Raw genomic sequence first — 12,444 nt, 5'->3', positions numbered from 1 at the left:
AAGAGGAGACAAATATAATTTTAAACTAAACATTAAAAATCTATAAAAATTGAGAACATCCAGATAGGTTCAAGAATTAAAACCTGATATGCTACATCAGGATGGCCAGCTCTGCAACAGAACAAACTTATCCGATTCACTCCACATATACAGCACATCAAGTCAACAAAATAGTTCCAATGACTAAAATGGGCAATTTATTGTTTCTGCCTGTTTTTAGCATGCCATTAATATGACATGGTTTTTGTTTTTTTTTTTAAGAAGCACGAACATTCAAACATGTTGATAAAAAAAATCTAACAGCAACATTACAAAACAAGATATTCAATACAATTTTCCAAGTACGTGTAGAAAAACACAAAACCAAGGGGAACACAAACTGTGTTCCTGTTTCAACATGCAGGGAGCACCAAGAAATTAGACACTCCTGTGCCTGATAAGTTTAGAAAATGTAAGTTCCCTGAAATAGGTTCTGAATTGGAGATATAAAAAATGTTAAGTCTGTATACAAAAAAGCATGAATTATAAGATACGACTACTGTCATTCTTTTCCCAATCAATCAAAATTCAAAAGCAAGTTAGAAGCTGCAACTTGCACATATTTACCACTCTTTAACATAAAAGGTATGGGCAATTCAAAGGTGGTGCTGCAGTGCTTTCATATTGCAATACTTCCAAATTGCACAGCTTCAATCCTCAGAAATGGATAACACAGCAACAACAAATAACAGATCCTCAGTTCAGTAATAATCCTACAGCCAGAATCAGTTACCTTGTATGGGACTTCTACTTTTTTTTTTAAACAATTCAGTTTTAAACAAGATACATTAATCTATAAGAGGTAAACAGACAGAAAAAAATCCACATTTTCTTAAGCACAAACTTGTTAAAAGATGGAAACGTTCAAAAGGAACATCTCAAGATTTATGAAAGTTGGAAAGCATAGCAAGATTGCATTAGGTACCCTTTCAACATTTCGTGAAATAATACAAGGGAGAACTGCTGCAAGCCTTTCTGCATATTTTCCAACTGCCTAAATCGATAACAAGACAATGTGCGCACTTGTATGGTGACAATTGTGCTTTGTGGTCAATTTTTCCTGGGCCCTCTCCTTCGCACATCAGTAAATTTCTATTTCTCCAACTCCCTTCAAATGAGCCGCCATGATTTCATGACTCGATGACGATCTCCCAGTTGTCAATATTCTTTGTCTAAGTGGCAGCTGCCCTCGTACCAGATTGATGATGGTAGGGCAATATCCTGGATCATAACGTTTGTCTTTCGGGTTGTCAAACCAAACTCCTTATAGGTATGATAGGCTATTAATTTGCATGGTGGAACATTCATGCTTCAATCAACAGCATATGAAAACATTATATGGAAAGCACCACACGAAATCATTTAATGTTCATAGAAACCGAAAAGTAGCACAAAATTCACTGAATTACAGTTAACAACTAGAGAGGAAAACTTTCCAAGAATCTATTTTTTCATGCTTTCAACCACCATCATCTACTCCTCCTCCAAACAGATTTATCTTTGATATAAAAAAGAAAAAGTACAATAGCAACTTGAGGCAAGATAGATTTTGTTTGGAAAACTGCAAAGAATAAAAACTGTTTGGAGGACCCTACAACAAACACATTCAGCAAAAGAAACGGAACTATATTCTCTGCACTCGCATCATTGTGGACTTCACATTTCATACATTAAGACTTGGCTTTGGCATATTAGCATTAGTAATTTGATTTCAACAAGCCAGAGAGACTACTCACCCTGTATGATTTGGGCAGCATTTCATTTCATTGAGCCCAGTTTGATCCAATGCACAAGCATAGATATCGATGACATGGCCATTTGCTGCTGCTCGATTTGACAAGGCTTCATAGTGCTACATTAACAGTAAATGATAAAATACTGAAATATCAAACCAACTCAACATTTCTCATACACAAGCTTTTACTTGAAAAGGTAAATACATAACTAGTATCATTCATCTTTTCCATTCACTTTGATTTGAAAATCTGCATTTGAGATATATCTACGATTCTGGAAGTCTGTTTGCTCACTGAGCTGAAAGATTTGTTTTCGGAAGTTTCGTCACCCATCTAGGTAACATCGTCTGTGAGCCTCCGGATGAAGCACTGGTGGCATTTATGTGTTTAGGTTTCCTTGGGTTGGTAATGTCATTTCCTGTTCTTTTTCGCAGGGGATGGTAAATGGGATCTAAGTCAATGTGTTTATTAATAGAGTTCTAGTTGGAATGGCACGGTTCTAGGAATTCTCATGCTTGTCTCTGTTCCTAGAAGCATGGCATTCCAACTGGAACTCTATCAACAAACACATTGACTTAGATCCCATTTACCATCCCCTGCGAAAAAGAACAGGAAAATACAAGACCAACCCAAGGAAACCTAAATACATAAATGGAAGGTGGGCCTGCCACGAGTGCTTCTTCACTCACTGATGGAGGCTTGCGGATTATGTCACCTAGTATAGTGATGAAACATCTGAAAACAAAACTTGCAGCTCAGTGAGCACAACTACATCCAGAACCTCAAACTGAGCTACACATCTCCTCAAAATGCGCTGATATATCTACAATATCAAGTAAGAATTGACTTTTAGGAGAATTGGACAACCATCTGGAGAAAACAAAATTTCTGGCCTGGGCGAAAATGGTAGGAGTGAAGGTTTGGGACCATCTAAGTTGCTCTTGCAAAGAGCTTGTGCTGGAATCAGTATGGAGATTAAGAGGAACAAAAGTCAGAAAAGCATCAACAGGAATAACTAGTTGATCCCTTAACAGTAGCTACGTCGTTGGTTAGAAGTCTAAGTGAGAAATAATTGAAATTTAATAAAAAGGCAACCTTGTAATAGTGGTTGACTTGAACTTTCATTTAGAATGGACAACTCAAATTGGTGAAAGGGCCTGGAAGTGCTTTTTTGACATTTCAAAATACATTTTGCCTAGACCAGGTATAAACCTACATTAGGCTCTAGTAATTGGCAATATGGCAAGATTAAATTTCCAATGAGATGGCAATGATCAGTTTAGAAAAGGTGGTCAAGATAAAATTGAATTCCATATTGTTTGAAAGCATCTTCCAGTCCTAAACAAAAGGGGGAAGCTTGCCAAGTTGTTTGGGCAAAAAACCAAAAATATAATAGACATTGGGAACAATTAAACAAGCGATTTAAACTGTTTAACATATATCACTGGAAAAGAAAAAAGCAAAGACAAAAGCATACAACAGTTGCTAAGGAAGTTATGAACAGCATGAGATGAGAGAAGGAGGCCTGCATGTCACAAAGATTAATGATACGTCTCTGGATTCTGGGTGTCTCGGAAACCAGCAAAGACCAAAAGATCCAGGAGCAGAATTAGGCCTTTTGGCCCATCATCGCTGCTCCAACATTCAATCATGGTTGGTATGTTTCTCTAGGCTATTCTCCTGCTTTCTCCGTACAACCTTTGATCCCAAAGGGCACCATAGGGTTGATTAAAAAGAGAAAGAAAACAGAATGAGAAAGTAAATGAACCAGGACTACCAAAGCAAATAATAAGAACTTTCATATAGACATTTTTAAAAATGCCTAAAGTAAATCTTGTTCTGTTAGCGGAAGAAACAGGAAAAACTATCCTAGAAACAGCAGAAACTGAACAAATAATGCGTTGTCTACATACTACAAGGCACTAGTCACATTCCAGAAAGAGAGCCTAACCAATAGATTAATAAGACAGAAAACTAAGGGAATTAATATCAATGGAGATAAAGTATTGGAGAGTTCAAGAAAATAAAACCTAACATTAGTCACCTGGAAAATTCTGGAATCCATTAAAGCAGCTTAGCAATGCTCCAAAAAATATGATCAAGGTCAACATGCTTTTTTATTCAAAGAAATCATATTTAACGAATTAATTGGAATTTCTTAATGATGTGGGGTAGATTAAAAAAAGAGGCAGGAAATGTATATTTGGATTTCCAAAAAGATCGTGAAGCCAGAGGAAGTAACTGAGGGGGTATAAGTACAACATTTAAAAGACATTTGGATAGGTACTAATGTGGCTGGGAACCAGAAGAGAAGACAAGTAAACAGCGAGGTGGAAGACTGGAGACTAAGAATCGCAAAGTTAGCATTAATAAGAAGAGCAGGCAGAGAGCAAATGAACACAAAAGAACTGGTGGCGTGAAGTGCATATACTTTAATGCAAGCAGAGTAGTGGATAAGGCAGGTGAACTTAGGGCTTGGATTGGTGCCTGGGAGTAGGACATTATTGCAATCACAGAAACTTGGTTGAAGGAAGGGCATGGCTGGCACATAATGTTCCAGGATATAGACACTTCAGACAGGACAGGGAGGGAAGTAAAGGGGCCGGGGGGTGGGAGTTGCATTGCTGGTCAGGGCTGTGCTAAAGGAGGACACAATGGAGGGCTTGAATAGTGAGGCATTATGAGTGGAGCTTAGAAAGAAGAAGGGTACAGTTACATTGTTGGGGGTGAATTACAGACCTCCCAACAGTGAGCGTGAGGCAGAAGAACAAATAGGTAAACAGATTATGGAAAGTAGAAGAGGCAACAGAGTGGTGGTGATGGGAGATTTTAATTTTCCCAATATTGACTGGGATACACTTAGTGTCAGAAGTCTGGATGGGGCAGAACTTGTAAGAAATGTCAAGGAGTATGTCAGTAGTCCGACAAGGGAAGGGGCCAGATGGAATCTGGTGTTGGGGAATGAGCCATGTCAGGTGGCAGAAGTTGCAGTGGGTTTTTCTTAGAGAATTGTGGTCACTATTCCCAAAGTTTTACAATACTTGTAGACAAAGATGAGTGTAGTCCTAAGGGAAGAGTACTAAACTGGGCCAAGGTCATTTATATCAAAACTAGACAGGAGCTCGGAAATGTGGATTGGACAGAGCTATTTGAAGGGAAGTTCATATTGGATATATGGGAGGCTTTCAAAGATAGGTTAAAGATAGTGCAGGATAGGTATATCCTGCTGAAAGCAAAGGAGGGGAAAGGCAAGATTTGTGAACCGTGGATGACAAGAGAAATTGTACGACTAGCCAAAGGAAAAGGGAAGTGTATGTAAGGTCCAGGCAGCTAAAAACAGAACAGGTCCTGGAGGAATATCGGAGGACTAGGACCAATCTTAAACAAGGAATCAAGCGGGCTAAAAAGGGTCATGAAATAGCTTTAGTGAGCAGAATTAAGGAGAATCCCAAAGCCTTTTATTTTTACATAAGAAGCAAGCGGGTAACTAGAGAAAGAATTGGTCCACTAAAGGCTAAGAAGGAAAGCTGTGTGTCGAACCTGAGAGAATGGGTGAGATTCTGAATGAGTGCTTTGCCTCAGTGTTCACTGAGGAGAGGGACATGATGAATGTTGAGATTAGAGATAGAAGTTTGATTACTCTGGATTACGTTGACCTAAGTAGGGAAGATGTGTTGAATACGCTAGAAGTTATTAAGGTGGACAAATCCCAGGACTGGATGGGATCTATCCGAGGTTGCTGAGGGAGGCAAGAGAGGAAATAGCTGGGGCCCTGTCAGATATCTTTGTAGCAGTGTTAAACACAGGTGAAGTGCCAGAAAACTAGAGAGTTGCTCATGTTGTCCCCCTGTACAAGGAGGGTAGTGGGGATATTCTGGGTAAATACAGGCCAGTAAGCCTGATGTCAGTGGTGGGAAAGTTGCTAGAGAAGGTAGTGAGGGATAAAATCTATTTATATTTGGAAAGGAATGGGCTCATCAGTGATAGGCAACATGGATTTGTGTACAGGAGATCGTGCCTTACCAATTTAATAAAGTTCTTTGAGGAAGTGACCGAATTGATAGATGAAGGAAGGATTGTAGATGTCATATACGTGGACTTTGGTAAGGCGTTTGAGAAGGTTCCCCATGGTAAACTAATGGAGAAAGTGAAGTCACGTGGTGTGCAAGGTGTTCTAACTAGGTGGATAAAGAACTGGTTGAGCAACAGGAGACAAAGAGTAGTAGTTGAAGGGAGTTTCTTGAAATAGAGAAAGGTGACCAGTGGTGTTCCACAGAGGTCAGTATTGGAGCCACTGCTGTTTGCAATATACATAAACATGGAAGAGGGCACTGTTGGTATGATCAGCAAGTTTGCAGATAACACAAAGATTGGTAGAGTAGCAGAAAGCATAGAATACAGGAGAATATAGATAGACTGGAGAGTTGGTCAGGGAAGTGGTAGATGGAGTTCAATCCAGGCAAATGTGAGGTGATGCATTTTGGGAAGTCTAATTCTAGAGCAAATTATACAATAAATGTTGATGAGCAGAGAGATCTGGGAGTTCAGGTCCACTGGACCCGAAAGGTTGCTGTACAGGTCGATAGAGTGGTCAAGGCATATGGTATGCTTGCCTTCATCGGACAGGGTATTGAGTATAAGAGCTGGCAGGTCATGGTAAAATTGTACAAGACATTGGTTTGTCCGCATTTAGAATACGGTGTACAGATTTGGTTGCCACATTACCAAACAAATGTGGACGCTTTGGGGAGGGTGCAGAGAAGGTTTACGAGGATGTTGCCTGGTATGGAAGGTGCTAGCTATGAAGTGAGGTTGAGTAGGTTAGGATTGTTTTCTTCAGAAAAAAGGAGACTGAGGGAGGACCTGATTGAGGTCGACAAAATCATGAAGGGTACAGACAGGTAGACAGAGATAAGCTTTTTCCCAGGGTGAAGGATTCAGTAACGAGAGGTCATGCTTTCAAGGTGGGAGGTGAAAAGTTTAAGGGGATACACACAGCAAGTACTTTACACAGCGGGTGGTAGGTGCATGGAACGTGTTGCCAGCAGAGGTAGTAGAGGCAGGCACGGTAGATTCATTCAAGATGTGTCTGGGCAGATGCACGAGTAGGTAGGGAGCAGAGAGATACAGATGTTTAGGAACTGGGCCACAGGTTTAGACAGTGGATTTGGATTGGATCGACTCAGGCTTGGAGGACCGAAGGGCCTGTTCCTCGGCTGTAAGTTTTCTTTGTTCTCAGATTAGCCAAAAACATATTGAATTGTCGTGCAGGCCTAAGGAATCATTTGACCGACCTGCTCCTGTTTCTTGTGTTTTTTTAATGCTTTTTTTTTTGCAAATATGCAACATCTCCAAGATTAGAAAATAGTTATTTGTGTTACCTTCAGTTTCTTCATTCCCAATTTTGGGCAGGAAGAGTAAATAATAAGTAGAAGAGGACTCAGAATGAACGTAGAAATTTCGAGAAAGGAAACAATTAGGTTATACACAGAAAGGTGATCATGCTGCTGTTTGGATCAACAGTATGTTTTCTCTTTTTTTTAATATTGGGGCCATTGACTAAAATAGATCTTAAAGCTAACATTCTAAACAAATATAGTTGCATTGCTGAACTAATTTCAGATGGTTACAATGTTTCCTAATATTTTTAAAAGCATTGAAGTTGGGTATCTCTGCATATAAAATTGTGAATGCAAAGGGAGGGAGGAGGTGCATTTGGGTATGGAGAGGTTGGGGTGGGTATCGGGAAATTGAGACAGAAAAGGATGGAGGGGAAAACAAGTGTAGATTTTTCTCCATCATCTAAATGGGTGAAGGTATACCAGCTTTATTTTATTATAATCAATCTAATTGAGCCAGGGAATCACTATAATGGTCTCTCTTCCTGTGATCACACATCACCTCTGGTGTTCCCCGAGGACCAATTATTGGTTCCAGCCTTTAGCTAATCCAATTGTCGAGTCTCAGTAACAGCACCAAAAGACATAACACCAGGTTCCGCAAGTACACTGACAACATACATCACCTGTTTTGACTGTTCCACTTTCTCTACATTATCACGTTATTGGTTTGATATGCAATACTGGATGAGTAGAATTCCTAGGTAAAAGTGGGTGCTACAGATGCTAGAGATTAGAGTCAAGTTCAGAGTGGTACTGGAAAAGCACAGTAGTCAGGTAGCATCCGATGAGCAGGAAAAATAAACTGATGTTGTGGGCAAAAGCCATTTCCCGATCAAGGGTTTTTGCCTGAAAAGTTGATCGTCCTGCTCCTTGGATGCTGCCTGACCTGCTGTGCTTTTCCAGCACCATTAATCTGGAGTAGAATTCTTGGCAACTAAATGTTAGGAAGGTCAAGATCTTAGTCTTCAACTAAACCATAAAATCTATTCCTGAGACATGGACTGGCTATCATTTGGTGTTAAACCAGACAACTGTATTTGACCTACGATTAGCCTCTGTTCATCAATGCTGTCCCATAATTAAGATGATTCATTCCTTCCATGATAGAATCTCATGAGACCTTCAACTTTGCCCATGTTACCTCTCACCTTGTCACACCGAACTCTCATCTTCCATTCTCCAGAAATTTTAACTTATCCTACACTGTAGCATTTATACCCTAACATGCTTCAGGTCCTGAACATCCATCACCACTGTGCTCGCTGACTGCATTAGCTACCAGTTAAGAAACCCCTTCATTTTAAAATTTACATCCATCCAGGGCCCAGCACCTGTTATCTCTTCCAGCCCTAAAATTCACTAATATCTCTGCACTCCGACAATTCTGGCCTCTTTAGCCTTCAATTTTAAATGCTCCATGAAGCAGCCATGCTTTCAGCTGAAGGCCTAAACTCTGGACTTGCCTCTCAACTTGTTCACCCCTCTATTTCTCTCTCCTCATCTAAGACAGTGAAGAAATAGAAGACTAAGAGTTAAAGCCTCGCACCTCCTTACAGAATAACTTACAGGCAGCGATGTCATAGGAAACATCACAAGAAATATCAATTTATAAAGTGGCTGTATCTGCTTGCTCTTTAAAACAAAAATTAGATAAGCAAGAGGTACTTTCACTGTTTTGATTAGATTAGATTTCCCACTGTATGGAAACAGGCCCTTCGGCCCAACCAGTCCACACCGACCCTCCGAAGAGTAACCCATCCAGTCCAATTCCAGAGAATTGAGAAGATAGATTAAGAGAAACTACTGTTGGGCATTCAGGACACAGACCTGCAAACGAAATAAGGAAAACTACCACAAATAAACCAAAAGAGATTTGGAACTCTTTCACAGCTGCAATTTATTTGCTCAGTGCTAATTGGAGATCAATCAATGCTGGATCTCTTTAATCAATTAAAAGCTTTCATGTTGTTCAAGCATGTTAATTTTGGAGACTTGGCTCCCTGGTTAAATAGTAGTATTTTTCGATCCAAGGGTATTAAGTAATATGGGATAAAAGTGGCTTTATGGAGTTGGATCACATATGAGCCATGATTTCTCAGAAAAGCAGAATAAACTGGAATGGTTACATAGCCTACTTTTGTTCCAATCTAGGAAAAGATGCGCATTATATTTACCTTCATGGCTTTCTTCATATATTTAATGTTGTCTTTCTCAATATCATGCCAAGACCTGATAGGTGTCTTTAGATCATCACCCACAACCATTCCTGGTCCTTGTGTGGCTGGGCCCCCAATGAACAACATCACACGACCTCCAGTATTGGGGAAAGTGCACTATTTTAAAAGAAGAAACATCAAATGAAAACACAGGAGCAAATATAAACTGCAAAGAAATTAATCAAAACCACTAATGTACAATATGGCAATTTATTAGTATTTCTGTAAGGATAAGCTAAAAATCCTGAATAACTTGTACCAATTTAGATAACTTTTCCCAAATATTCAAATGGTTTATATACTTCATCCAATCTTGGATAATTTGAAATGAATACTGATTCTGAATGCTCCAGTATTATAGGGAATTCAATAAGTTTCTCTGCATGAGTTTCAACTTTACTCGATAGGACAAAAAAAATTCAATGCCGACAGAGCTGGTCAATGATATTATCAGGATAATTTTTTACAATTACAGCATGGTAGATCAGTTTTACTTTGCATCACATTGAAAGTCAAACATGTGAAAAAAAACAAGATAAATTTAAATGTCAACATACAGAAAACAACTGCCTGTGCACAGTTATTTAAAAAAAAAATCAAATATGGTAATAGAAGTTGAAATGTGTCATGGTCGACAAATAATAACTTACTGGGGTTGACAAGAGTATCACAATCATAAATGACGCTGGAGCCCAGCACATTAGTGCAGAGTACAAGGCTCAAATATTTGCAACCTCCTCAGACAGAAATGTTGAACTTATGGTCCAGCTTGGCTTTCTCCTCAAGCTTCCAACAGTGTAGAAGCCTGTCTTCAGCCAGCTTAATTCACTCCAGAAAGTATCAAGATATGGCTGAAGGCAATGAATAGTGCAAAGGCACCTAACAACTTTATGGAGTAGACCGGAAGACTTGCAACTCCCCAGACCAAACTGCTCCAATACAGCTACAACTGACATCTAGCCAATAGTGTGGAAAATCATCCAGGTACACTGTTCACAAGTCATTCAGTCATAGAGCACAGAAAAGGCCCTTTGGCCTAACTTGTCCATGCTGACCAGTTTTCTTAAACTGAACTAGTCATTTTGCTTGTGTTTGTCCCACATCCCTCTAAAGCCTTTTGGGATTAAACCAATGCATCTAATTACCACCTCAACATTCTACTCTTAATCATCTGCAAAGTAATGGAAGGTGTTGTCAACAGTGCTATCTAGCGACAGTTGCACAACAGTAACCTTTTCAGTGATTCCCAGTTTGGGTTTCACCATGGCCACTTGGCTCACGATCTTATTACAGCCAAACATGGACTGCAAAGCTGTAACTTAAAATTGTGAGGTGAGATGGCAAGACGGCATTTGACCAATGCAGCACCAAGAACTCTTAGCAGAACTGAAGTCAATGGGAATCGGGTTTTGGTTAATGGAGGACAATCGCCCCTGTCCTGGGTATTGCTGCAGGTTTTCTTTCGAGAAAGACTGCAATGGTTTCATCCACAACCTTCCCCGCATCATAAGACCAAATGTGGAATGCTTGCTGATGACTTCACAATATTCAACATCATTCTCAACTCTTCAGATACAAAAGCTGTCTGTCCTCAATATGCAACAAGATTCAGGCTTCATGAAGGTTTGGGTGAATAATTGGAAATAACAAGCATGCCACATAAGTGAGAGGGAATGATTATCTCCAACAAAAGAGAACCTAACCGACTCACAATGACATGCAATTGCATTAGTATCACAGAACCAAGCACTTGCAACCCTCTTCAGTCAGTGCTGACAGTATGATCTATTTTAGCTTCTCCATATCGACAGCAGTGTCGATGCTATACTTCAGACAATTCAATTCACTCAAATTGTACAACTGAGGATTAACATTGGTCAGAAACTGAACTGGACCAGCCACATAAATACTGTGGCTATAAGAGCAGGTCAGAGGAGCTCAGAAGTTGGTGGGAATATTTAACTTCTCCCCTGTTCAGATCCTGACTAATGTCTACAAGGCACGTAATCAGCAATGTGATGGATGGTTCTCCGCTTGTTGATTGAGGTCCAACACGAACTCAACACTATCAAGCAAAATGCAGCTTATTTGATCTACCACATTAAATCTTAACTACATCCATCACTAACTATAGTACCCTATTCTGTTTTTATTTCTGTTAAGAACACCAAGAGTTGTATTTTTTAGAATTCTCAAGTCATTCTGTCATCTTTAAAGATGTAACCCGAGATCTCTGTTCCTGAATCCATTTCAAAATTGTACCATTTATTGATATTGTCTATTCCTCATTCATCCTACTAAAATCATTTCACATTTCTCTGCACTGATTTCATCCTCCTGAAGTATGTTACTATCCTTCTCAATGTTAATTACATTTTTATGATTCAATTCATTGCAAACTTTGGAATTACACCATTTCCAAGTAGATGATGTTAGAAATCGTCAGCAGGTCAGGCAGCGTATGCAGATAGAAGGGTTAATGTTTCTGGTCATGGACCAGAAATCTTTGCCCTGCTTCTCTCCTCTCAATGTACTGTATGGATTCACAACTTAATTTCATATTTCCTTAATGTGCAGTAGTTTTCTTTTATAAAAACAGCAATGATCTTGATAGCAATGCCTGGGGAACACAACCTTTTTCCTCCCTCCACTCAAACTCAACTCTTAACCCCAGTTTTCCACTGTTTGTCTCTTAGACAATTCTGTATCCATATCGCCACTGACCTTTGAGTCCCCAGGCTGAAATTAACATGCTAAAATAAGGAAATAACCAAATTTCTCACACACAGAATGCAATTTGAGTTCCAGGAGAAATAGCAAAGTAAACATTAATTAGGAATGTAAGTGTAAAAACCTTCGCCAAAAGTAATAATGTAAAATGGATGAATGCAAGTAATATAAATGTAAAAAAGAAAGGCACAGGGATATACAAGGAGATCCAGTTTTTATGAACATGAGAATCTGAGGAATTGATTTTGTTTTCATTCAATCGTGGGATGGGCACATCCTTGTCTGAAACAACATGTTACTCTTCCCGACTTGCCCTTGAGA

The 12,444-nt window shown here is 39.4% G+C and overlaps 1 protein-coding gene across 2 annotated transcripts in view; it reads right to left on the bottom strand.

Annotated features, from left to right (window-relative positions):
- sec23a (Sec23 homolog A, coat complex II component) overlaps window positions 1-12,444 on the bottom strand; it is an 87,583-nt gene that overhangs the window by 42,324 nt on the left and 32,815 nt on the right. For both annotated transcript variants that reach the window (XM_060829055.1, XM_060829056.1), the window contains exons 8-9: window positions 9,352-9,510; window positions 1,776-1,891 (exon numbers count right to left, since the gene is read on the bottom strand). In XM_060829055.1, the coding sequence (XP_060685038.1) occupies window positions 1,776-1,891; window positions 9,352-9,510 (275 nt within the window). The remainder of the gene's footprint in view (window positions 1-1,775; window positions 1,892-9,351; window positions 9,511-12,444) is intronic.

Source organism: Hemiscyllium ocellatum, chromosome 8, assembly GCF_020745735.1.
Source record: "Hemiscyllium ocellatum isolate sHemOce1 chromosome 8, sHemOce1.pat.X.cur, whole genome shotgun sequence".
Classification (NCBI taxonomy): Eukaryota; Metazoa; Chordata; class Chondrichthyes; order Orectolobiformes; family Hemiscylliidae; genus Hemiscyllium; species Hemiscyllium ocellatum.
The sequence above is the reverse complement of the archived record's forward strand: the minus strand, read 5'-3'. Positions and strand labels throughout refer to the sequence as shown.